The sequence below is a fragment of the Copadichromis virginalis genome, linkage group LG9, assembly GCF_057382275.1.
Source record: "Copadichromis virginalis isolate Kocher_CV1m ecotype Utaka linkage group LG9, C_Virginalis_male_GT1.1, whole genome shotgun sequence".
Lineage (NCBI taxonomy): Eukaryota > Metazoa > Chordata > Actinopteri > Cichliformes > Cichlidae > Copadichromis > Copadichromis virginalis.
This window is the reverse complement of record NC_140626.1, coordinates 30,990,944-31,016,697: the sequence shown is the minus strand read 5'-3', so window position 1 is coordinate 31,016,697 and position 25,754 is coordinate 30,990,944. Positions and strand designations below refer to the sequence as shown.

Below are 25,754 nucleotides of genomic sequence, written 5' to 3'. Positions count from 1 at the left end.
TTTCAAGTAGGATGTGCACAACAACGGCCACGCTGGATTGTAAATGCGGTAGCTGCATGACTTTGGTGCGAAAGCTTGTGGTTTTGCAGTTCCGTGAGATTGGTGCAGCACAGCTGCGGTTGAAGCTAGCTGGCTGACATTAGCTTGCTTGTTTGCATGAACAGTAACACACACAGCTGATGATTTTGCCACCGCAAAGAGCTGATCAGTACATGGTTAGTAAAATGTTATCTTCATTCCAAACATTCAGCACAATATTTAAAGTGGGACTGGGTGTCTTTATGAAGAAGTAGCGTGTCCAATCCCAGTTTCATGTAAGAAGGTATAGGTATGAAGTGATGAGAACTCAAAGCCTGTGTGAACAGTGTCTTTCCACAGCAAACGGTAGCAGCGAGGCCGATGAAGAATGCACCTGGCCTGACATTGTAAGCATTTGCAGAAAGAGCGGAGAACGTTTTTAGTGTAAAACAACACGCAGCCCACACGCTTGAACAGCACTGCGAGTGGCAACTGCGATGGCCGGGAATCGAACCCGGGTCAACTGCTTGGAAGGCAGCTATGCTCGCCACTATACCACCATCGCTGTGAAAGACTGCAACATCACTGATTCATTGTCCGGCTTATACAGATTTTCAGGACAATTAACAAGGTGGGCATTGTGATTACTCGCTTGTCAGGTTCTAAACTGGTCAAAAGGTAGATCACTAAAAAGACTAGTGCTTTCATGCAACTGCACATTTAATCTCATCAGCAAAGCTTCTTTGCTACTCAAGTGTGGCCTCTCACGCATTTAAACTCTTGCGTGATTTTTAGCACCTTGAGAGTCGCAATGGTCACGCGAGTTCTTCAGGTCACAGCAGACAAGGTGAGAATAGGTGTGAATCTGTCTTGGGACGAATCTGGGACGAGGACGTCTTTGGCTCCTCTTTCAAGTTATTGGACTTTGGCAAAAAGGTTTTACGCTTCATTCAAAAATGAGAGCAAGTGTCTGTGTCCCGAATACAAAGTGGGAGCTGGTTCCACAGAGAGGGGCCTGAAAAGTGATGGCTCTGCCTTCCATTGCACTTTAAAATCCCCTCGGAAGCCAGCAGTCTGAGAGCAAAGCACTCTGTTGGGATGATATGGCACTGTGAGATCTTGTATACAAAATTGGTGGTGATTATTCAAGACCTTGTGTGTGAGGGCAAGCATTTGGATTTTTATTTGGGATTTAATTGGGAGCCAATGAAGAGAGAAGTCCATATGGGGGAAATCTACTCTGTCCTTCCAGTCCCTGACTGTGCTCTGCACAGCAAAATCCGAAGTGTTGATGTGAGTTAAAATTACTGGTGTTAAAAATTTCGAGTTGAAAAGTGTTGGTTTGAGAGTTACAGTAACACTAACGGTGCTGAAAAAGCTCTGTAGCCGGAGTTATTTCAAAGAGTCAATACTATAACACTCATTTGGAGTTGATTTCCACATCCGGGTTTTTCGCGCTCATGGGCATGAGGAGTCCGCCAGAAGTTTGCTGTCAAGATCGAGGAGGTTGTTCAGGTAAGAACTATACAACAAGACCTATGTTATTTTATCATTATTAAATATTGTAACTAACTAGCCTATAACATTATTTATCAGAAGCATGCAATATTTTCCTAATGTGGAGTGTATTCATCTGCGGTAAGAGATGGGATTCGTTAGCTTAGGTAGCTAAACTATCCTCTATAACAAGTTAATATTGCAGCGAAAATAAATGCGTGCTTAATATAATTCTCAATTCTAGTTAGTTCTAATGTCATAAGAGAAATGCTTTCCAGTGTTCAATGCTTATTAAATGAAACGAGGGAGGAGTTAGCTATCCTCTGGATATGTTAAATGTAATGTTAAAATTTGAATTTGTGGTAGCCTAGCTGGCAGCTAAGACAAATGCGTTTAGCCCACTGCTTTTAAGGGAAGCGAACATTCGCCTCAGAAATATCCTATTTAAAAGTGAACTAAACAATCACATGGAGACGTTCAAGTCAAGTTTTGGAAAGCGTCAAGATAGGCTAATTACACGTGCTACCAGCGAGTTTAGCAGTAGCCTAGCCTACAAATCTTTGAAGTGGCAGGGGGTTATGGAATTCTGTTAGATGTTAGTGACCAAGTAAGGCGCGCTGCGTTTGTGCATGGGTTGCTTGCTAACGGTTAGGATATATCATACATGTTGTAGTAGGGCTGCTCAATTAATCGAATTTTAATCACGATTACGATCTGGGCTTTCAACGATCATTAAAAATGACTGAGCCGATTATTAGCCCCTCCCTCGTGCTTTACTCTCGCGCTGCTCCGTGTGGCAAATCGAGCGCACCTCTCTGCATTTCGAACACGTGTCACAACAATTAAGAGGACCCGAGGGAAGCTCGGAAAGCTAAGCAGAAGTTATTTGGAGAGGAGAGTGACTGCCGTTGGTTGAAAAGAGAGGTAAAAAAAACTTCAGTGGTGTGGAAACATTATGGGTTCGCGGAATCAGACGTGGATCAAGTAGACATAGTGTGTAAACTTTGCTACAGTGTTGTAGCTGCACCACAGAGCAACACTGCAACGTTCACTAAACATAGATGTTTACATTTTTCATTTATTTTTTATATTGCAAACATTTGGACTGTTATCAGTATTTGCACACTATTTTATATTATTTTTTGACAATCTTTAAAGTCATTATTCAATACATTGTTATTGTTAAATAAATATCGTCAAATAATCGAGATCTCAATTTCAGTGAAAATAATCGTGATTATCATTTTTGCCATAATCGAGCAGCCCTATGTTGTAGTAGGCCTAATCTAAGGGAACATTTTCCCCTTTTCTACAGTTTTAGTGAAATAGGCTACCATCCAGTGTTTAAGACAAAGCGGTATAACGACTGAGGGTCGTTGACGTCGCCTCCACTGATAATCCTAGCATGTCGTGTCACAAAACAACCACCACAAAGTAGCAACTAGCCAGACGGCTGTGCATGTGTCAGAAACTCCCGATATAAATGTAAGACTTGCACTCATTAATTTACAGTATAAGGGATATTTGTTGTCATAAGTGAAAGCGTGATGAAGGCAGGTGTGCGTTCAACAGGAAATTTTATGTGGATTATCATCCTGACATGGTTTAAACAGAGATGCTTTTCCCCAAGTAGGCTACAGCGATTTACTCGCAACATAGCAGAACTAAGTATCTAGCCTGCGTGCAGACGAGAAGATCGCCGTTGTCGTCTTATAAACATGTGGATGGGTGGATAATTCATTGGATGCTATTTCTGTGTACCCAAGTTCAGCTATTTTAGTGCGCAGGGGGAAGCCAAATTATGTTCCTGAGGTTGAAGTGGTCTGTCACCCCTTCACAGATCATCACACAATGTATAGCCTAATATTTTCTTAAAGTTGTCCGGATTTGTTGCCACTTAAGCTATGGTTTAAATATATGGTAAAAAATATTCTGTGCCCCCTTCTCTCCACCAGGTGCTGTTGTAAGACATGTTGCTGAAAGTGAAATACCTCAATGTAAAGAAGTACATTAAATTGCACGCAGGATTCACTTATCTAGAATTCATCAGTGAAGGTAAGATAACCTGGCAGAACAAAATTTGTTACACATGTATCAGTTCATCATGTTTGCATCTCATCTATTTAAAAAACGAATTAAATGTTAACACATTTTATTTTAATGTGTGACATTAAAAACAGTACAGAGCAGTAGGCCTAGGCCTATATTGTTGCTGCAGACTTGTCTAATTTAACCATTTTAAAGACAGGTAAAACAGCTGTTAATAAATATTAGCTAAATAAAAAAGTCAAAATTAGTTTTTAAAAAAGTTTTTCAGGCGTTTTAGGTGACATTATGCTTATCTTTTTGTAAAGCCAAAACCAAGTTTGGACTTCCGGATGCTGCTGACCTTGATATTTTCGATGAAACTGACACAGCTGTCGAAGAAGACATTTTTCTGGAGTTACTGGAGGCCCAACCAGACCTATGCCTGACAATACGTGAAAAGATTTCAGATGAAGGTAAATGTTATCATAACTTAAATTTTCAGAGTATAGCCCACTCAATGTAGAGCCAAGTTCTTTTGCTCTTGATGCAGATGACATTGACCTGTCTTCATGCAATATACATGACAGTGGACAGGGCTGGGTCATATTTGTATAGAATGTTGTCTGAACATGAACATTGAAATTGTGTTATTAATGGCATTGTGGAGTAGCCTAAAGAAAGTTAACCAAATCATCTCTCCCAAAGATTTTTGTCCTTTAGCTCATTCCACACCATCCTCCTCGGATACATTATCTTCCCTCACGGACACTATATCACTTTCATCAAGTGACAGTGACCTCAGGGAAAAGGGCATTCCTGCAGGCCGCAGTAGATCCAGCAAAGACAGTTCTGCACCAAATGTTTCTGTGTCAGAGGCTGCAAAAGAGGTAATTGAGAACAGAAAATGTCTTTTGTATTTTTGAGTTGACACCATTTATACTGTAGATTGTTATACAAATTGAAATTCAAAACATGGTGGTTCCCAACTTGCCCTGTATGAAAAAATGTTAGTAGAAGTTAGTGCTTCTTGCTAGATATGTCTTTCACAGGTTTGTTGACATTCCTCTAAACTTTCACCTTTACTGACAAACAAGTTTTTATTGTTATTATTTTCCCTTTTATATGAGCAGATGGTTAAAAATGCCTTGACTAGGAAACCTGGTGGAGAGGAAATTCTTGAAGAATACAATGCCGAAAATTCACTGAGCCACCGCACCCGGCGGCAGCTTGTTAACATATTGGCAAGTGATATGACTGAGAGACATGGGTAAGAGTAATAGTACCTAATAAAAAAGTAAAGATGGGCCATATGGAATATTCTTGTAATGTATACTGCAGTAAAGACACATACTTCTGATTTAACATTGTCAATTGTATTTCCTCTATAGCAGAATTCCCTCCCGTAAGCAAAAGGAGAAATATGCCCTTGGAATAATTACACTCTTTCCCTCATTGAAGGATCCATTTTCTCCAAACGGCTATGTAAGTCATGCAGTGATTGTAAAACAGCACATTATTTAGTTTTCATCATGGAATAATTACATCAGCTAAATGATTTAAAAGAAAAATCTTAATTCCTCTTTCGTAATAACTATTGTCATAAAACTGTATTGAAATTGTGGATGTTGTTTAACATGTATTGCACCTGTTACATGATAATAGTCCTTGGGTTTCTTTTTGCTGAATCTGCAAAGTCTGTAAGATCGCATTTGATGTTTATTTTTCATCTATGTTTAAATGTGACAGGAGCATTTCTACGACGGAGTGAAAGGCACTGGATATATAGCGTGGCGCCTCAAAACCATGTCCAGGTCTACAACCAAACGGCCAGTGAAGGAAGTCCCAGTGCATCAAGAACAAGGGCCTAAGCGCAGAAGATTAGCAACCACATTGCCTCAGCAACTTGATGGAGATGCCTGCAAGGAGGCCATCTCATTTCTTGTTCACTCTCCTGATGAAGCAAGTGTATTTCAGAAGATGAAAATGACGTTCCAACATCGCCAGGATCTGGTGCATGATCCACAAAGAACTGCAGATGTCTTCAAAACATTTCCACGCTTTTTGGATGTCAAAGGACTAGTAAGTCAAATCACTTGATATTTTCAACTGTTAATCCTTTTTTTTTTGTTTTGCTGATGTGGATGGCAACAGTAAAAGATGTGATCATTGGTCATCCCAGTCAGGCTATATCCCATATTGGTCAAAATCACATTGCAATGTAAACAATGTTGAGCACTGTCTTTATGTCCTGTGTGTATGATGAACAGGTCAATCAAGACTTCCTGCTGCTGTTTGGTGCTGAAACAGCCACCAAGTTGCTTGAGAAGTGGGACATGTCATTCAAGCCAAAGGTTATTAAAGAAGCCAAACAGCTGACTCAGTCAACTGACCTGTGTCGTTTGATAAAAGCTGCTGAGAAACCAACAGAGAGTGATGTAAATGGTAGGCGTCGCACCATGCTTGTTTGATTTTAATAATATTTATTTTTACCTGTCATTTTGAAATTGTTTTATAAATTCAACCATACACAGACTGGGACAGTGACATGGCCTCTCTGCTGCTACTCCTTCAACTTTTGCCACCCACAGCTGGACGAAAGAGGAGAACCAAAATAAGTCCAACTGATGCAGCACACAAAATGGTGCACTTTCACAAGGTAAATATGTTGTCTCACTTTTTAAAATCCTACAAAACACTTTTTCAGTTTTTGCACTTTTTAGTTTTCCTCTCCATGAAGTATGTGTCTTAGTATTTTGTAATAAGTTAGCAAGGCACATAATGTCAAACTGAATGAATGGTTCATACTCAGCAAGTATAAGCTAGGCCTATATGTCAATATCTCATTTGTTTTTAGTCATGCTGCAGCATTGATGAACACTTGCAAGCAAGAGATGGTAAACAACCATACATCCTCGCTGTTGGTCGAACCCAGAACAGCATTGACACCTTCTACATCGCAGTGGACAAACAGCTCATCCCCTGCCAAGCCACCAGCTCACTCAGTGCTTTTGATGAACTTTTCAAATCCCACTACGTGTTCAACTTATCTTACGACGAGTCACTGGTTCATCTCTACAGTTTTGTGCAGACCACCATATTCAACATTGATGCCACCTCAACAGATGAGTCACCACGTGTTCGTGAGTTGCGTGCCAAAATGTTGAATGAGAACCATGTTTAAATGTTTTATCTGTCAAACTCTGCATAGCACCAGTCAGGCTTTGATAAGTCATTTGCGACTAGGTCACAGTTTTTATCCAAGCACCAAATTTAAGTTGGCTTGTTCACAAGATGGTTGCAGCCGTCAGTTCACTACATATTCTGGTTTAAAAAAACATTTAAATAGTGTTCATGATGAAGATTGTTGTCAAAGTGGTGATGCAGAACCCTCAGAGTCATTTCAAGCTGATTTTGACAGATTACAAGATACAGACATAGCAGTTGCAGGAACAAGTGTTACTCAGAGCCTAGAGGTTGGGTGTTCTGAAAACAATGGGTCAGGTCAAAGAATTAAAAAAAATTCTGAAGCAATTTGCACTAAAATTATTGGTAAACTCAATGGTAGTGGTTTGGCAAATAGTTTTGTGTCATCACTTGTTTGTGATTTGGAAGATTTTGCTGATGGACTGCACTGTGAGTTTAAACATAAAGTACTGAACGTTGTGCCAACAGAAAATCCTGTTAGATCTCCAGTGGAAAAATGTCTTGAGACTTTTGACAATCCAGTTGAGAAGTTCGACACTGAAGCTAAAAGAAAGTCATATTTCCGTGAAAAATGGGGAATTGTGGATCCAGTGGAAAAGACTTTAGGAATACGCTATGATACAAGGTTAAATAAAAAATCAGGCACTTATGACCAGGTACCAGTAAAAGACACTTTTGTGTACATTCCAATTTTGGAAACAATCAAATTTATATGTCGCAATTCTTATATTTGCGAGCTGCTTGCTAAACCATGTGTATCAAAAGAAGACAGATATGAAGACTTTTGTGATGGGAGTTACTATAAGTCTCATCCATTGTTTTCAAAACCACAGACTTCTTTGCAAATTCAGCTTTATTATGATGACTTTGAGACTGCTAATCCACTTGGTTCCAAACGTGGTGTTCACAAAGTTGGTGCAATCTATTTTGTCCTCAGAAATCTGCCTCCAAAGTTAAATTCTGCATTGATGAACATTCATTTGGTTGCATTGTTTCATGCAGAAGATGTGAAAAAATACGGCTTTGATCCTATTTTACAGCCTCTGATTGATGACATAAAGTTTTTGGAGAGCCATGGCATTGATTTACCCTTCTCATCTGAAAAGGTCCATGGCACTATATGTCAGATAACTGGGGACAACTTGGGGATGCACTCAATTTTGGGTTTTGTTGAGTCTTTCAGTGGACGTTACTTTTGTCGTTTGTGTTTAATTGCAAAACAGGATGCACAGAGTGTGTATACTGAGGATGATCCAAAGATCATCTTACGAGGGAAAGAACTTTTTGAAATGCACTGCAGTGAGTTGCAATCTGATCCTCAAAAGCTACATGTGTTTGGCTTAAGAAAGAATTCTACACTGAACACTCTTCAATTCTTTCATGTTTGCCAGAACTTTTCCTTGGACATTATGCATGATATTCTCGAAGGGGTAGCACAATATGAGATAAAGTTACTGTTGGAATATCTGTCAGACAATTTTCTGCCGAAACCTGCTCTTTTGTCACGGATCTATGCTTTTGACTATGGCTACTTGGAGAGCAAAAATCGTCCAACAAGGGTGAACTTAGACAGTAGTGGTAATAGTATAGGTCTTAACTCCATTCAGACTCTTTGTCTGATAAGAAACATTCCTTTAATTTTTGGTGATATTGTGCCAGAAGGAAATCAGAACTGGACTATGCTATTGCTATTGTTGCAAATAATTAACATCATATTCTCTCCATCTGTTACACATGGCATGACTGTGCTTCTAAAACATTTAACAATGGAACATCATGACTTGTTCAAATTGTTGTATCCAGGTAGGAACATGATTCCCAAACACCACTTTATGTTGCACTACCCAACTTGCATCAGAAAAATTGGGCCATTATTGCATGTATGGAGCATGAGAGGTGAGGCTAAACATAGGGTGTTCAAAGACACCCTTAAGAACTTTAAGAACATCACAGTGTCACTTGCCAAAAAACATCAAACATCCATAGCATACAAGTGGGAGACATGTCCTTTAAGCCATGTTGAGTATGGGCCCTTGAAATCATTTGATGTTGATAGTGAGGAAAATAGTGAAATGATCTCCCTAGGCTTGCCTGCTGTTGCAGAAGAGGCTTTCTCTGCTAATTGGGTTAACATTAATGGGACTGAGTACAGAACAGGATTGGTCATTTGTTGTGGTTCTGAACATGAGATGCCGGTGTTTTGCAGAATAAAAACAATAGTTTTGGTCAATAGTCACACCTACTTCATAGTTCAGAAGCTTGTGGTTGAAAATTTCAGTGAACATTGCCATGCTTATAAAATGTTTGAAACTGATGAAAAAGATGTTGTTAAAGCAGACTGTATTGAAATATACAAGCCCTTTGATTTGCAAAGTGCTTATGGTGATGATGATGGTCTGTACATTGTGCCATTATTTTTGTTGTGAACGTATGCTGTATGGTGCTTGGAATTTAATATTTATTAAAATTCTTATTTGACCAATTTTATGTTTTCTCCTTTTATCCTGTAAAGGGACTTAACAAGGACTTTCACTGAATGTAACACAGTAGTCATACAGTAATTGCACTTTAATGCATTTTTGTATTCAGACAATTAATACAGACTAGTATTTAAAAGCTCATATATGTCACTTTAAAGTGCCAAAATAACACTGTAAAAGTTACAGAATAACACTCTAAGTGAAAACAGTCAACACAATCCAGTGTGAAAATAAACACTTAAAAGTGTCATAAATAACACCATAGTTGTTGTGTAGTAACACCCTCAGTGAAAAGAGTTAACCCAAGCCAGTGTAAAAGTGAACACTTATCAGTGTCCTAAAACAACACTATAAATGTTAGGTAGTTACACTCTGAGTGAAGACACTTCACACCATACAGAGTGAAATTTTAACACTATGGGTGTTATATTTTTAACACTACAATGGAGTTAAAATAATAACACTTTGCAAAGTGTTACTTTAACTCTAAACCAGTGAGAATTATATAAACACTGGAAAAGTGTTAACTTTAACACTATAGGAGTTGAATTAACACTGGAGATTTTGCTGTGTGGATGCAGCGTTTTGGAAAACAGTGTAAAGGCTTTTCAGGAAGCTTTTAGGACACTGTGAAAATACTGAATTTGAATAGTGGAGGCTAGAAGTAGTGAATGTATCCTTCCTCTCTATCATTAGATGGAGAGAGTGTACAAAGGCCGGCATAGTGGGTCTGTGGCCACTCTTGCTTGCGCTTTTGCGTGTCTGTCAGCCAGCTGTGGAGAAGAGCAAAGTTTTTACATGCAAAGAGCTGTAGTGAAAAGCAGTGTTCCAAACAATGAAATGTGTCCACTCCTTGTGCTTTTCATGCAGTAATGTTTGAAGCTATTTCTGCTGTTGTCCCATTCCCGGTGAAATCCGCTGTGCCTCCAATCCCGATCCCAGTCGTCTTGCAAAGCAATGAGCATTTGTCAGACGCATGAGTCATTGGCGGTACTCAGACTGGATCCTGGACGACTACACGGGGCACGTGTGGGGTGGCTAAGAGAGCAATTGAAGGATGCCATGTTTACTGAATATGTGCCTAATTTTGTCAGGACATAGCTGGGTCCATTGCTTCTGCGTGCTCTATTTTCACAAGCAAAGGCCTGGCTCTTTCTCCTGGCACCTTCTCAGGTGATCTCCATGCCTTCTTCTCAAATCAACGTCAGGACTGCCGCAAAAAAGCTGACCGTTGTCGACAGGATTCGAACCTGTGCGGGGAGACCCCAATGGATTTCTAGTCCATCGCCTTGACCGCTCGGCCACAACAACCACATTGGGCTGTGGAACTACATACTTGAAAGACATACGTCTTCCAAGTCCTACGCCACACATCTTTCAAGTAGGATGTGCACAACAACGGCCACGCTGGATTGTAAATGCGGTAGCTGCATGACTTTGGTGCGAAAGCTTGTGGTTTTGCAGTTCCGTGAGATTGGTGCAGCACAGCTGCGGTTGAAGCTAACTGGCTGACATTAGCTTGCTTGTTTGCATGAACAGTAACACACACAGCTGATGATTTTGCCACCGCAAAGAGCTGATCAGTACATGGTTAGTAAAATGTTATCTTCAATCCAAACATTCAGCACAATATTTAAAGTGGGACTGGGTGTCTTTATGAAGAAGTAGCGTGTCCAATCCCAGTTTCATGTAAGAAGGTATAGGTATGAAGTGATGAGAACTCAAAGCCTGTGTGAACAGTGTCTTTCCACAGCAAACGGTAGCAGCGAGGCCGATGAAGAATGCACCTGGCCTGACATTGTAAGCATTTGCAGAAAGAGCGGAGAACGTTTTTAGTGTAAAACAACACGCAGCCCACATGCTTGAACAGCACTGCGAGTGGCAACTGCGATGGCCGGGAATCGAACCCGGGTCAACTGCTTGGAAGGCAGCTATGCTCGCCACTATACCACCATCGCTGTGAAAGGCTACAACATCACTGATTCATTGTCCGGCTTATACAGATTTTGAGGACAATTAACAAGGTGGGCATTGTGATTACTCGCTTGTCAGGTTCTAAACTGGTCAAAAGGTAGATCACTAAAAAGACTAGTGCTTTCATGCAACTGCACATTTAATCTCATCAGCAAAGCTTCTTTGCTACTCAAGTGTGGCCTCTCACGCATTTAAACTCTTGCGTGATTTTTAGCACCTTGGGAGTCGCAATGGTCACGCGAGTTCTTCAGGTCACAGCAGACAAGGTGAGAATAGGTGTGAATCTGTCTTGGGACGAATCTGGGACGAGGACGTCTTTGGCTCCTCTTTCAAGTTATTGGACTTTGGCAAAAAGGTTTTACGCTTAATTCAAAAATGAGAGCAAGTGTCTGTGTCCCGAATACAAAGTGGGAGCTGGTTCCACAGAGAGGGGCCTGAAAAGTGATGGCTCTGCCTTCCATTGCACTTTAAAATCCCCTCGGAAGCCAGCAGTCTGAGAGCAAAGCACTCTGTTGGGATGATATGGCACTGTGAGATCTTGTAGACAAAATTGGTGGTGATTATTCAAGACCTTGTGTGTGAGGGCAAGTATTTGGATTTTTATTTGGGATTTAATTGGGAGCCAATGAAGAGAGAAGTCCATATGGGGGAAATCTACTCTGTCCTTCCAGTCCCTGACTGTGCTCTGGATGCAGCGTTTTGGAAAACAGTGTAAAGGCTTTTCAGGAAGCTTTTAGGACACTGTGAAAATACTGAATTTGAATAGTGGAGGCTAGAAGTAGTGAATGTATCCTTCCTCTCTATCATTAGATGGAGAGAGTGTACAAAGGCCGGCATAGTGGGTCTGTGGCCACTCTTGCTTGCGCTTTTGCGTGTCTGTCAGCCAGCTGTGGAGAAGAGCAAAGTTTTTACATGCAAAGAGCTGTAGTGAAAAGCAGTGTTCCAAACAATGAAATGTGTCCACTCCTTGTGCTTTTCATGCAGTAATGTTTGAAGCTATTTCTGCTGTTGTCCCATTCCCGGTGAAATCCGCTGTGCCTCCAATCCCGATCCCAGTCGTCTTGCAAAGCAATCAGCACTTGTCAGACGCATGAGTCATTGGTTGTACTCAGACTGGATCCTGGACGACTACACGGGGGCACGTGTGGGGTGGCTAAGAGAGCAATTGAAGGATGCCATGTTTACTGAATATGTGCCTAATTTTGTCAGGACATAGCTGGGTCCATTGCTTCTGCGTGCTCTATTTTCACAAGCAAAGGCCTGGCTCTTTCTCCTGGCACCTTCTCAGGTGATCTCCATGCCTTCTTCTCAAATCAACGTCAGGACTGCCGCAAAAAAGCTTACCGTTGTCGACAGGATTCGAACCTGTGCGGGGAGACCCCAATGGATTTCTAGTCCATCGCCTTGACCGCTCGGCCACAACAACCACATTGGGCTGTGCAACTACATACTTGAAACTACATATAGGGTGATCGTGGCTCAGGGGGTTAGGAATCGCATCTGTAACCGGAAGGTCGCCGGTGCGATCCCTGGGCTCTCTGTCCTGGTCGTTGTGTCCTTGGGCAAGACACTTTACCCTACTTGCCTACTGGTGTTGGCCAGAGGGGCCGATAGCGCGATATGGCAGCCTCGCTTCTGTCAGTCTGCCCCAGGGCAGCTGTGGCTACAACTGTAGCTGCCTCCACCAGTGTGTGAATGCGAGAGTGAATGAATAGTGGTATTGTAAAGCGCTTTGGGTGCCTTGAAAAGCGCTATATAAATCCAATCCATTATTATTATTATTATTGAAAGACATACGTCTTCCAAGTCCTACGCCACACATCTTTCAAGTAGGATGTGCACAACAACGGCCACGCTGGATTGTAAATGCGGTAGCTGCATGACTTTGGTGCGAAAGCTTGTGGTTTTGCAGTTCCGTGAGATTGGTGCAGCACAGCTGCGGTTGAAGCTAGCTGGCTGACATTAGCTTGCTTGTTTGCATGAACAGTAACACACACAGCTGATGATTTTGCCACCGCAAAGAGCTGATCAGTACATGGTTAGTAAAATGTTATCTTCATTCCAAACATTCAGCACAATATTTAAAGTGGGACTGGGTGTCTTTATGAAGAAGTAGCGTGTCCAATCCCAGTTTCATGTAAGAAGGTATAGGTATGAAGTGATGAGAACTCAAAGCCTGTGTGAACAGTGTCTTTCCACAGCAAACGGTAGCAGCGAGGCCGATGAAGAATGCACCTGGCCTGACATTGTAAGCATTTGCAGAAAGAGCGGAGAACGTTTTTAGTGTAAAACAACACGCAGCTCACACGCTTGAAGAGCACTGCGAGTGGCAACTGCGATGGCCGGGAATCGAACCCGGGTCAACTGCTTGGAAGGCAGCTATGCTCGCCACTATACCACCATCGCTGTGAAAGACTGCAACATCGCTGATTCATTGTCCGGTTTATACAGATTTTCAGGACAATTAACAAGGTGGGCATTGTGATTACTCGCTTGTCAGGTTCTAAACTGGTCAAAAGGTAGATCACTAAAAAGACTAGTGCTTTCATGCAACTGCACATTTAATCTCATCAGCAAAGCTTCTTTGCTACTCAAGTGTGGCCTCTCACGCATTTAAACTCTTGCGTGATTTTTAGCACCTTGAGAGTCGCAATGGTCACGCGAGTTCTTCAGGTCACAGCAGACAAGGTGAGAATAGGTGTGAATCTGTCTTGGGACGAATCTGGGACGAGGACGTCTTTGGCTCCTCTTTCAAGTTATTGGACTTTGGCAAAAAGGTTTTACGCTTCATTCAAAAATGAGAGCAAGTGTCTGTGTCCCGAATACAAAGTGGGAGCTGGTTCCACAGAGAGGGGCCTGAAAAGTGATGGCTCTGCCTTCCATTGCACTTTAAAATCCCCTCGGAAGCCAGCAGTCTGAGAGCAAAGCACTCTGTTGGGATGATATGGCACTGTGAGATCTTGTAGACAAAATTGGTGGTGATTATTCAAGACCTTGTGTGTGAGGGCAAGTATTTGGATTTTTATTTGGGATTTAATTGGGAGCCAATGAAGAGAGAAGTCCATATGGGGGAAATCTACTCTGTCCTTCCAGTCCCTGACTGTGCTCTGGATGCAGCGTTTTGGAAAACAGTGTAAAGGCTTTTCAGGAAGCTTTTAGGACACTGTGAAAATACTGAATTTGAATAGTGGAGGCTAGAAGTAGTGAATGTATCCTTCCTCTCTATCATTAGATGGAGAGAGTGTACAAAGGCCGGCATAGTGGGTCTGTGGCCACTCTTGCTTGCGCTTTTGCGTGTCTGTCAGCCAGCTGTGGAGAAGAGCAAAGTTTTTACATGCAAAGAGCTGTAGTGAAAAGCAGTGTTCCAAACAATGAAATGTGTCCACTCCTTGTGCTTTTCATGCAGTAATGTTTGAAGCTATTTCTGCTGTTGTCCCATTCCCGGTGAAATCCGCTGTGCCTCCAATCCCGATCCTCTTGCAAAGCAATCAGCATTTGTCAGACGCATGAGTCATTGGCGGTACTCAGACTGGATCCTGGACGACTACACGGGGGAACGTGTGGGGTGGCTAAGAGAGCAATTGAAGGATGCCATGTTTACTGAATATGTGCCTAATTTTGTCAGGACATAGCTGGGTCCATTGCTTCTGCGTGCTCTATTTTCACAAGCAAAGGCCTGGCTCTTTCTCCTGGCACCTTCTCAGGTGATCTCCATGCCTTCTTCTCAAATCAACGTCTGGACTGCCGCAAAACAGCTGACCGTTGTCGACAGGATTCGAACCTGTGCGGGGAGTCCCCAATGGATTTCGAGTCCATCGCCTTGACCTCTCGGCCACAACAACCACATTGGGCTGTGGAACTACATACATGAAAGACATACGTCTTCCAAGTCCTACGCCACACATCTTTCACATGACTTTGGTGCGAAAGCTTGTGGTTTTGCAGTTCCGTGAGATTGGTGCAGCACAGCTGCAGTTGAAGCTAACTGGCTGACATTAGCTTGCTTGTTTGCATGAACAGTAACACACACAGCTGATGATTTTGCCACCGCAAAGAGCTGATCAGTACATGGTTAGTAAAATGTTATCTTCTTTCCAAACATTGAGCACAATATTTAAAGTGGGACTGGGTGTCTTTATGAAGAAGTAGCGTGTCCAATCCCAGTTTCATGTAAGAAGGTAGAGGTATGAAGTGATGAGAACTCAAAGCCTGTGTGAACAGTGTCTTTCCACAGCAAACGGTAGCAGCGAGGCCGATGAAGAATGCACCTGGCCTGACATTGTAAGCATTTGCAGAAAGAGCGGAGAACGTGTTTAGTGTAAAACAGTACGCAGCCCACATGCTTGAACAGCACCGCGAGTGGCAACTGCGATGGCCGGGAATCGAACCCGGGTCAACTGCTTGGAATGCAGTTATGTTTGCCGCTATACCACCATCGCTGAGAAAGACTGCAACATCACTGATTCATTGTCTGGCTTATACAGATTTTCAGGACAATTAACAAGGTGGGCATTGTGATTACACACTTGTGAGGTTTTAAAAGAAGTTGAATTTAGATAATAAAAATAACAAAAACACTTTTTACAGTAGCTTCACTCGTGCTGTCCTTTTCTAATGTTGATCTGCCGGTGTTCCTTCAGGTAATCTGGATCTTTAAAAGTCTTATCACATATATCACAATCAATCCTCCTATTTATTTACGAAAGTGAATAGGAAAACTGTATGTTTGTATGTATGTGTTTCCAGCATGTTGCAGATCTGAAAGAATATAACCTCCGTCACCACTATGTGAGTCTTCATGCCGACAAATATGACAACTTTCAAGGACAGTGAAGTAGAGAGAAGGTGAATGAACCGTTGGTGGGTCTGAAGAAACAGCCGTCTGTATTTACTCACAGCCTAGACATCAGTGACAATGCAGTGAAAGCTAGCTACCTCATCGCTAATGAAATTGCACTAGCATCAAAACCATTTATTGAGGGTGAATTTTTAAAAACGTATAATGAAGGCATCGGAGATAGTGTACCCTGAAAAGCGCCAGGCCTTTGTAAATATCAGCCTGACAAGAAACACAGTTGCCAACAGGATTTCTGATCTTTCAGAGGATTTGGACAGCCAGTTGAAGCAAAAAGTAAAGTTATTTATTGCGTTTTCAGTTGCAATTGATGAAGGCATGGACATTACAGATGTTCCGCAACTGGCAATTTTCATCCGCGGAGTTGATGACACATTGACCGTTACAGAGGAGTTCGTGGAGTTGGTGCCGATTACAGATACAACGACCGCAGCTGCTATTTTCACCACACTCGTCGGCGCACTGGACAGGGTTGGAGTGGAGTAGTCCCACGGTGTCAGCCTGGCTACAGCTGGTGCGCCCTCAATGATTGGGAAAAAAGCAGGCGCCGTAACCAAGTTCAGAGATAAAGCGCAATCTGCAAATGGAGTATTTGATTTTTGGGCTTTTCACTGTATTTTGCACGAGGAAGCTTTGTGTTGCAAGTCATTAAAAATGGATAATGTCATGAAGGTGGTCATCCAAATTGTTAATCCCATCTGTTCCAGAAGCCTCAATCACCGTCAGTTTGTCAGCCTTCTCAGAGAAAAAGACCACATCTATGGCCTGCAATACCACACTGAGGTAAAATGGATGAGCTGAGGTGCTATGCTGAGGCATTTCTTTGATTTACAAGAAAAAATTGAACAATTCATGGAAGAAAAGGGCAAACCAGTGTTAGAATTTCATTCCGCAGAATGGATGCAGAACTTGCATTTATGGTGGATGTTACAGAGCACCTGAATAACTTGAACAAACAGCTTCAAGGATGCAATAAAGTTGTCGCGCAGTATTATGACAGCATACGTTCTTTCAAGTTGAAGCTGTCATTGTGGGAGACGCAGCTCACTGGTGGTGATCATAGCTGGACTGGCCATCGGGCATACTGGGCATTTGCCCGGTGGGCCGATGAGTTTTTTTTCCTTTTTTTTTCTCGTAACGGTATAAACACTGAAAGGTGGTGGATTGGCCAGATGCTGGGAGATGTGTAAAAATAACTCAATTGTTGTTTGGTGGTGGCTATTGCGGAGCTTCCACAGATTCAGTAATGTTAGCAAGTGGTGGAGGCCAGCAGGTGGATGATGGAAAGGTGAGGCAGGAAGAGCAGAGACTTGAGGTGGCCGTCGGTCCGAGTGTCAGGTGAACTGAACTTCAAGTGAGAACTTATGACCTGCAGTCTGTCTGGGTCAGATATAAACCAAGTTTAGGTGGAGTTTATTTTCGTTATGCTGACTTTTTACAGTCAGTTACAATAACTCTGCGTACTAGCTAGCATGACGGAGTTTATATACTGCTGGGCGGGTGCTATGATGTTACTGATGTTTAACTTTATTTTATTTATAAGGTAAGTTATTAGAGTTTCCAACCGTCCCGTAAAAAACCGAATCGTCTCGTATTCAGAGAAAATATTCCGCGTTTCGTATTGACCTAAGGAGCACAGTTTGTCCCGGACTTCAGCTAGAATGGAAAAAGACACAAAGCTGGAGTTTTTCTGCGTCTTTACGCTGTCAGCTGTCTCTTCTTCTCTCATCCTCTCCCCCTCCCTCTCCTTTTGCTACCACAATCATGAAACTGATCAATGATCAGATGATCGGCTTTTCTGATGCAAGTCCTGTCTCTCTTGCTTGTTTATTGTCCACTTTGCACCAGAACAAGGAACCCAGAGGAGGTCGCGCTAAACAACAGCAGCACGTTTAAACTTGATCAGCTGTTGTTAGAATTTATGTAATATTAATTTCTACTATCGGCTGATGTTTTCTGGAGCCACAGCTGTAAAGCTGCTGGTCATGATATCGGTTTGGATATGTGGTGAGAGGGAAACATGAAGATGAAACCAGGAGATGTCCTTACTGAATCATCAGAGCTGAACAGGTGATGGAGAAACAGGTTTACCTTTTAGGTGACATGAATGAGTTGAAGGGAAGTTATGAACTGTTTCTGAGAGACAAATAACACCAGGATCCTTTTTTAATGTAACTGACTGCTGATAACTGTGCAGGGGCGGGTCTAGCAAAATTTTGCCAGGGGGCCAGGTAGGGCATTAACAGGGAAAGTGGGGCACAAGGACTACTTTTCTTTTATTATTCTCAATTAAAATGTCTAGCTTTTACCAAAAATTATTTGAATCTTACAACAAACGTTTTCATCTGATGTAAAATGTATAGAAATCCATTATTGTACATAGTAATATTTTTTCAGGGTCCCATTATACTGTATAATTAAGTTTTATTCTTTCTCACCTGTCTTTCTGTCTCCTTTCACTTTTTAAAGGTTGCCATGTTAAAAAAATATTTTGTCCTGCCATGCTGTTTATTGATGTGGTAAATGAATAATTTATGAAAATATATCTAAATCTGTCATTTATTATTTTTAATATTCAGTAATGATCATGTCTCACCTTTAGTCTTCTCTGTCTTGATTTCAGGTTTCCACCATATGTTGTAGATAGTTCAGGAGGTTAACTCGACCGAGCAGTCTTTGGGTTTCGGCTAAGTACTGTTTAGAATACCAGAATAGAGAGGATGCTGTAGGTTTAAGTTTATTAGATTGATACATATATACCAACAAGACAGTGTACATCACTGTCACAACAGTGTTTGTTTTCATTCAAAGGCTTTATGGTTTTTCCTATAAAAAAAACCATAGGAATATTCCTATTCCTATAATACCTGGTGGGCTGGTCGCTAGTCAAAATGCCCGGGCCGTTTTTTTGTCCCAGTCCAGCCCTGGTGGTGATGCAGCTCACTTCCCCTGTTTGAAAAATGTGTGCATGACCCAAAGTGTGGTAGACATGAAGCAGTTCAAAGATAAAATAACGGGACTGTTACTGGAGTTTGAGCAATGATTTCAGATTTTTGGTGAACTGGAGAAAGACTTCAAGTTTTTTGCTCGCGTTCACCGTGAATCCCTCTGATCTGCCCATCAGGATCCAACTTGAAATAATAGTGTTACTTTTATATTGTTGGATTGTCATTTATGCTTAGAAATATATACTCATATATCCTTAGAGGTATACACTGTAAAAAAATTTGTAATATAAAAGTATTTTACTGTGTATTTTACAGTTTTGTACTGTTCTTCTAAAATATCATTAAATTTACATCAATAGACTGTGATTTTACATTTCAAATGTAAATTAACGTAAAATCACTGTATTGTAATAAAACATAATTTTCTTGTTTTTTTAAATGTATTTGTCTGTACATATGCATATTTAGATTGTTAAAATACATTCACAAATGTTTGTCCGTTATTTGAAAGATTGAACTGTTTAATTCAAATGTAATGCTATGGAAAAATATATAAAATGATTCTTATAATTTTTTTTTACATCAAATAATTATTATTATTATTGCCATTTAGGGCGATCGTGGCTCAAGAGTTGGCAGTTCGCCTTGTAATCAGAAGGTTCGAGCCCCGTTGTCGAACTGACAACGTTAGGCAAGACACTTCACCTACCACCTACTGGTGATGGCCAGAGGGGAATTATAAAGTGGAATTGTAAAGCACTTTGAGGGTCTCAAAAAGCACTATATGAATGCAATCCATTATTATTTAAACCAACTGTTAACTGTATATTTCTGTACATTTCAGTATTATTATTCATATTGCCGCATTCATGGACCTTGTTTATAGGTAATTTCATTGTTTAATCACATTAAAATGTTCCTAATTTAATGTTTAAAAGCATTTGAAAAAGGCAAAATCCCATGTAAAATTAGGGCAACAAACTGTATTGTCATTACTGAAAATAACTGTAATTTCATGTGAAAGTTATTTACTGTTATTTTATGGTATTATTTTGGCTCCCCAGCTGCCGGAATGTTACCGTTTTTTTAGGATTTTTTTTTTTACGGTGTATAATCGATTGCATATTGATAGGATGTGTAGGAGCCATTCTTGGGTTAATACCTTATGTGGTCGCTAGAGGTCACCTTTTTCTGTTTTGATCATGTAAAGGTATTTAAGGTAGACGCACGTACTCGGCGTCAGGTGTGTCATTAATTGTAAGAAGGCAAACAGTTTGTGACCGTTGCGCTGTTATGTTAAGTTGATATGGGAATAAAGACCAAAAAGGACAAGATAAGTACTGCTGGAGTTATTGGACTTTTTACTTAATTCATACATACCAGTGACATCGCGTCACCCCGGTTAACGACCACCTCAGTGGCTTCAAGCATAGGCTTAGCCTCTACAGGATGTCTGATCCTTAGCAGTTAGCAAAGACTCTGTGTGCCTCCCAGAGCACTCTGGCATGCACACACATCCTAAGGTCATGAGAGAGGTTGTACCTTCTCTTACTGATTTATGGTATAGGAGGACACCTACTCTGTATCTGTTTAAGTATAAGACATCATATGTTAATGAACCTACGCATATTCATGTAATCTCAATAAAGAGCAGTGTGGTACTGTGTGGTTGTGTGTTCATTGTCCTCAAAATTTTAAAATAACTTGAATTAATAGCTATGTTGTGCTTTTGGACACACTGTCCTCGGGCTCCAACTTTATGTTTATATGTTTTATGTTGATGTGCTACTGTTTCTAATTGATTATATTTATATATTTAACCTATTCTTGACTCTGTGTTTTTTGCACTTGTTTGGGGATTTCATTATTTTTATCTACATTTCTGCCTGAGAAATGACACCCTGATATAGTTCTGTGATCTGTGAAACAGTTTTGCAAATCACTGAGGCACTGTGTGTTTGTGTGTTCTTTGTCCTCAGAGTTTTCAAATAACTTCCGGTGTTTTATGAATAATAGCTATGTTATGCTTGTACTATTTTGAACATACTGTCCTGAGGCTCTAGCTTTATTTTTTATGTTGATCGCATTAAAACAAAAAAACAATGCTTGTACCAACATTATGGACTCAATTGCTCCTCTAAAATGTAGATGGCAAAAATTTAAAACTCAGCCTTGGCTAAATAAGGCCACTCGTGGCGTCAGACAGGAATGCAGGAAAGCAGAACGAAGAAAGATAAGCTCCACGGTCCTTTTGAACCACCTACATGTTCATTCTTTTTCTCCGAATTTAAAGCAGTCTCATTATCCCATCTTACTGATATAATAATGCACATGAAACCAACTATGTGCCCCTTGGGTGTGTTACCTACGCCATTTCTCAGAGATGTGCTGAAGACAGTCGGCCCCAACATCCTCGCTATTGTAAATGGCAGTGTTTCAAATGGAACTGTCCCTCATTCATTTAAACAAGCTGTTGTCCAGCCACTTCTAAAAAATCCTGGTTTGGACCCGTCAGTATTTGGCAATTCTAGACGAATCTCTAAGCTGCCATTTTTGTCTAAGGTTTTCGAGAAAGTTGTCCTCCACCAATTATATTCATTCTTAGACACACATAATATTCTGGATAAATATCAGTCTGTTTCAGAGCCTTCCACAGCACAGAGTCCGCTCTACTGAAGGTGTTCAATGATGTGCTTTTAGCTGCTGACTCTGGAAAAAGTACAGTTTTAATTCTTCGAGACCTGAGTGCAGTATTTGACACTGTCAACAACACAATCTTATTAAACTGTCTAAAGACGTGTCGGCATTCAAGGCTCTGCTTTAAAATGGTTTGCCTCTTATTTGGAGAGCAGATCATACTCTGTGATGCTGGGTAACAAATACTCTTTCCCATCTATACTCAGTTGTGGAATACCTCAGGGCTCTATTCTGTGCCCCGTCTTATTCTCCCTATACATGCTCCTATTAGGCTCCATGCCTTCGTATCATCACGTCTTGACTACTGTAACTCTCTTTATTCAGGCATCTGTCACTCAGGCCTGTCCCGCCTGCAACCTGTTCAAAATGCAGCCGCAAGGCTCCTAACGGGTACCAGAAAGAGAGAGTATTACTCCAATATTCGCATCTTTACATTGGCAGCCAGTTAAATATAGAATTGATTTTAAGGTTTTATTATTTGTTTTTAACTCTCTCTATGGTTTGGCTCCAGGTTACATTTCAGATCTCCTTAGCTTGCACCTACCCACTTGAACTCTGCGCTCCTCCAGTCAGATGCTTGTATTAGTTTCACGCTCCCAGTTCAAATCTAGAGCTACTCCCACATTCTTTGCAGTAGTTCAGCTTGTGTCAAGTGCATCTTTTAAGGGGATTACAGTGTTGTGGTTTATTTTATATCAAATTTACATTAGCAGATTTAACAAACTTTTAGGTGATTTTTATCCAGTTTGACTTCAATATTCTGTACATTAAGTTTTTATGTCCCCTTGGCTTTTAAAATGAAAGATAATTTAGATGTTTTAAAATCACTGTAACAGTATTTCCTCTATGCTGCTCAAGGCTAACAGGTGTTTTTACCTGGTGGCAGAAGATTTTGTGCCTCCAAGTTTAAAAAATGTATAATTCAGATTCCATTTCCCAATGCTGCAGTTGAAACATTCATGTAAATGAGTGATACATATGAAAAAAAGTGGGATCAGAAACAAAAATTAGAACGGGCTGTTAAGGGCCGACTTCTTGTGTCAAACATTAAAAAATAAAAATAACACAGTAACTCCAGTTGTAGTCTGTTTGTGGTGTGGATCTGCTGGTGTTCTTCAAATCAAATTAAATCAAATCAAATCAAATCACTTTTATTGTCACATCACATGTGCAGGTACATTGGTACAGCACATGTGAGTGAAATTCTTGTGTGCGAGCTTCACAAGCAACAGAGTTGTGCAAAATACAATAATGTAAACAAGCAAAATACAAGAATGGCTACATCTGAAATAATAGTATATGCATTTCTGGATGTGTATACTAAATATTTTTCTACGTGTGTGTGTGTGTGTACACATATTTTACAAATTAAATAGAGTAAACAATGAATAGAATATATAAAATAAATAAAATAAAATATACAGAGTTGAGACATGTGCAAAACAGTGGCATTACTGTACAGTATGGAGTGCATAATGTTAAAGTTCCAGTAGTGAAGCTGAGGTGTCTATGACGTGTTCAGCAGTCTGATGGCCTGATGGAAGAAGCTGTCTCTCAGTCTGCTGGTACGGGACCGGATGCTGCAGAACCTCCTTCCTGATGGAAGCAGTCTGAACAGTTTATGGCTGGGGTGACTGGAGTCCTTGATGATCCTCCCCGCTTTCCTCAGGCACCGCTTCCTGTAGATGTCTTGGAGGGAGGGAAGCTCACCTCCAATTATCCGTTCAGAGCACCGCACTACTCGCTGGAGAGCTTTGCAGTTGTAGGCGGTGCTGTTGCCATACCAGGTGGTGATGCATCCAGTGAGGATGCTCTCAATGGCACAGTGATAGAAGGTCCTGGGGATGCGGGGGCTCATGCCGAATCTTTTCAGTCTCCTGAGAAAGAAGAGGCGCTGCTGCGCCTTCTTCACTGTTTTGTTTGTGTGTACTGACCACGTAAGATCCTCAGCCAGATGTACACCAAGGAACCGGAAGCTGCTCACTCTCTCCACAGCAGCGCCGTTGATGGTGATGGGGGTGTGTACTTCTCTGCACCTCCGGAAGTCCACTATCAACTCCTTTGTCTTTGCGACGTTGAGGGTGAGATGGTTGTCTTGACACCAGTGGGTCAGGGCGCTGACCTCCTCCCTGTAAGCCGTCTCATCACTGTTGGTGATAAGACCCACCACTGTAGTGTCGTCCGCAAACTTCACAATGATGTTGGAGTTGTTAGTGGCTGTGCAGTCGTAGGTGTAGAGTGAGTACAGGAGAGGGCTCAGTATACACCCCTGTGGAGCACCAGTGTTCAGTGTGACGGGGGATGAGGTGATGCTGCCCAGTCTGACCACCTGGCGTCTGTCAGACAGGAAGCTAAGGATCCAGCTGCAGAGGGAGCTGCTCAGTCCTAGATCCTGCAGTTTCCTGTCCAGCTTCGAGGGAACGATGGTATTGAATGCTGAGCTGTAATCTACAAACAGCATTCTCACATACGTGTCTCTCTTCTCCAGGTGTGACAGGGCAGTGTGTAGTGTCAGGGCTATGGCATCATCAGTGGACCTGTTGTGGCGGTATGCGAACTGTAGAGGGTCCAGTGAGTCGGGTAGTGCAGAGCAGATGAAGTCCCTGACCAGCTTCTTGAAGCATTTGCTTACGATGGGGGTCAGGGCTACAGGTCGCCAGTCGTTCAATGAGGAGATGGTGGAGGATTTGGGTACAGGGACGATGGTGGCCATTTTGAAGCAGGCTGGGACTACAGACAGAGAGAGGGAAAGGTTGAAGATGTGCGTGAACACTCCAGCCAGCTGAGCCGCGCATGACCTGAGGACGCGGCCGGGAATCCCGTCCGGACCAGTAGCTTTGCGTGCGTTCACCTTCCTGAAGCACTTCCGCACATCCTCCTCAGACACAGTGTGCGCACTGACGTCATCCGCGGTGTGCACACTGTCCGGTCTCATGGTGTTCGCTGTGTCGAATCTAGCGTAGAATACGTTTAGATCCTCACACAGAGAGGCCGTGGTCTGCGGTGTGCTGGTTTTCCCTCTAAAGTCTGTGATCGTGTTTAGTCCCTGCCACATACTCCGAGGGTTGTCAAACTGTTGTTCCACCCTGTCCCTGTACTCACGTTTGGCTGCTTTGATCGTCTTCCGGAGTTGGTAATGTGCGTGTTTGTAGTCCGATGTGTTCGCGGAGGCAAAGGCGGTGCTCCGTGCCGCCAGTGCCGCGCGAACATCTCCGTTAATCCAGGGTTTTTGATTTGGGAAGGATTTAACTGTTCTGGATGGGACGACATCTTCCACGCATTTCCTGATAAATCCGCAGACTGAGTCTGTGTATTCATCAATGTCCCTAGCAGCCACGTGAAACATTTCCCAGTCCGCGTGATCAAAACAGTCCTGCAACGCAGACTCCGATTGGTCCGTCCAACAGTGCACCGCCCTCCGGGTTGGAGCTTCCTGTTTCAGCTTCTGCCTGTAGGCGGGCAGGAGCAGGATGGAGCGGTGATCTGATTGGCCGAATGGGGCGCGGGGGAGGGCTTTGTACACATCCCGGAAAGAAGTGTAGCAGTGGTCGAGTAGCCGATCTCCACGAGTGTTAAAGTGGATGTGTTGGTGGAGTTTGGGTGAGACTTTCTTCAGGTTTCCCTTATTAAAGTCTCCGGCTGTGATAAACGCCGCCTCTGGGTGTGCGGTTTCCTCGCTGCTGATCGTGCTGTACAGTTCCCTGAGTGCTCGGTCAGTGTCGGCTTGTGGGGGAATGTAAACAGCCGTAATAATCACTGCTGTAAATTCCCTCGGTAGCCAGAATGGCCGGCACTTAATCATCAGGTACTCTAGGTCCGGTGAGCAGAAGGATTTGACCGGGTGCACGTTCGCATAATCACACCAGCTGTTGTTGATCATGAAACACACACCACCGCCTCTGCTTTTCCCAGTAAGATCCTGTGACCTGTCCGCGCGATGCATGGAGAACCCCGGTAGTTGTATTGCGGAGTCCGGTACCTTGTTCGATAGCCAGGTTTCTGTGAGGCAGATCACGCAGCAGTCCCGCATCTCTCGCTGGAATGAGATCCGTG

The 25,754-nt window shown here is 42.1% G+C and overlaps 1 protein-coding gene and 7 non-coding genes across 8 annotated transcripts; 1 reads left to right on the top strand and 7 right to left on the bottom strand.

Annotated features, from left to right (window-relative positions):
• Positions 1–511: 511 nt before the first annotated feature.
• On the bottom strand, positions 512–583 carry trnag-ucc (transfer RNA glycine (anticodon UCC)). Its single transcript has one exon. It is a non-coding gene; the product is annotated as a tRNA-Gly (tRNA).
• A 713-nt stretch (positions 584–1,296) lies between these two features.
• LOC146702196 (uncharacterized) lies at positions 1,297–9,041 on the top strand. Its single transcript, XM_085468732.1, has 10 exons — positions 1,297–1,533; positions 3,471–3,570; positions 3,870–4,016; positions 4,249–4,430; positions 4,674–4,810; positions 4,932–5,025; positions 5,290–5,622; positions 5,811–5,985; positions 6,075–6,199; positions 6,398–9,041. The coding sequence occupies exons 2-10, from the start codon at positions 3,486–3,488 to the stop codon at positions 6,722–6,724; spliced, it is 1,605 nt and encodes a 534-aa protein (XP_085324858.1). The 5' UTR covers positions 1,297–1,533; positions 3,471–3,485; the 3' UTR covers positions 6,725–9,041.
• A 1,415-nt stretch (positions 9,042–10,456) lies between these two features.
• trnas-aga (transfer RNA serine (anticodon AGA)) lies at positions 10,457–10,538 on the bottom strand. Its single transcript has one exon. It is a non-coding gene; the product is annotated as a tRNA-Ser (tRNA).
• A 575-nt stretch (positions 10,539–11,113) lies between these two features.
• Positions 11,114–11,185, bottom strand: trnag-ucc (transfer RNA glycine (anticodon UCC)). Its single transcript has one exon. It is a non-coding gene; the product is annotated as a tRNA-Gly (tRNA).
• Positions 11,186–12,545: 1,360 nt separating this feature from the next.
• On the bottom strand, positions 12,546–12,627 carry trnas-aga (transfer RNA serine (anticodon AGA)). Its single transcript has one exon. It is a non-coding gene; the product is annotated as a tRNA-Ser (tRNA).
• Positions 12,628–13,535: 908 nt separating this feature from the next.
• Positions 13,536–13,607, bottom strand: trnag-ucc (transfer RNA glycine (anticodon UCC)). Its single transcript has one exon. It is a non-coding gene; the product is annotated as a tRNA-Gly (tRNA).
• Positions 13,608–14,961: 1,354 nt separating this feature from the next.
• Positions 14,962–15,043, bottom strand: trnas-cga (transfer RNA serine (anticodon CGA)). The gene has a single exon. It is a non-coding gene; the product is annotated as a tRNA-Ser (tRNA).
• A 525-nt stretch (positions 15,044–15,568) lies between these two features.
• trnag-ucc (transfer RNA glycine (anticodon UCC)) lies at positions 15,569–15,640 on the bottom strand. The gene has a single exon. It is a non-coding gene; the product is annotated as a tRNA-Gly (tRNA).
• Positions 15,641–25,754: the final 10,114 nt, after the last annotated feature.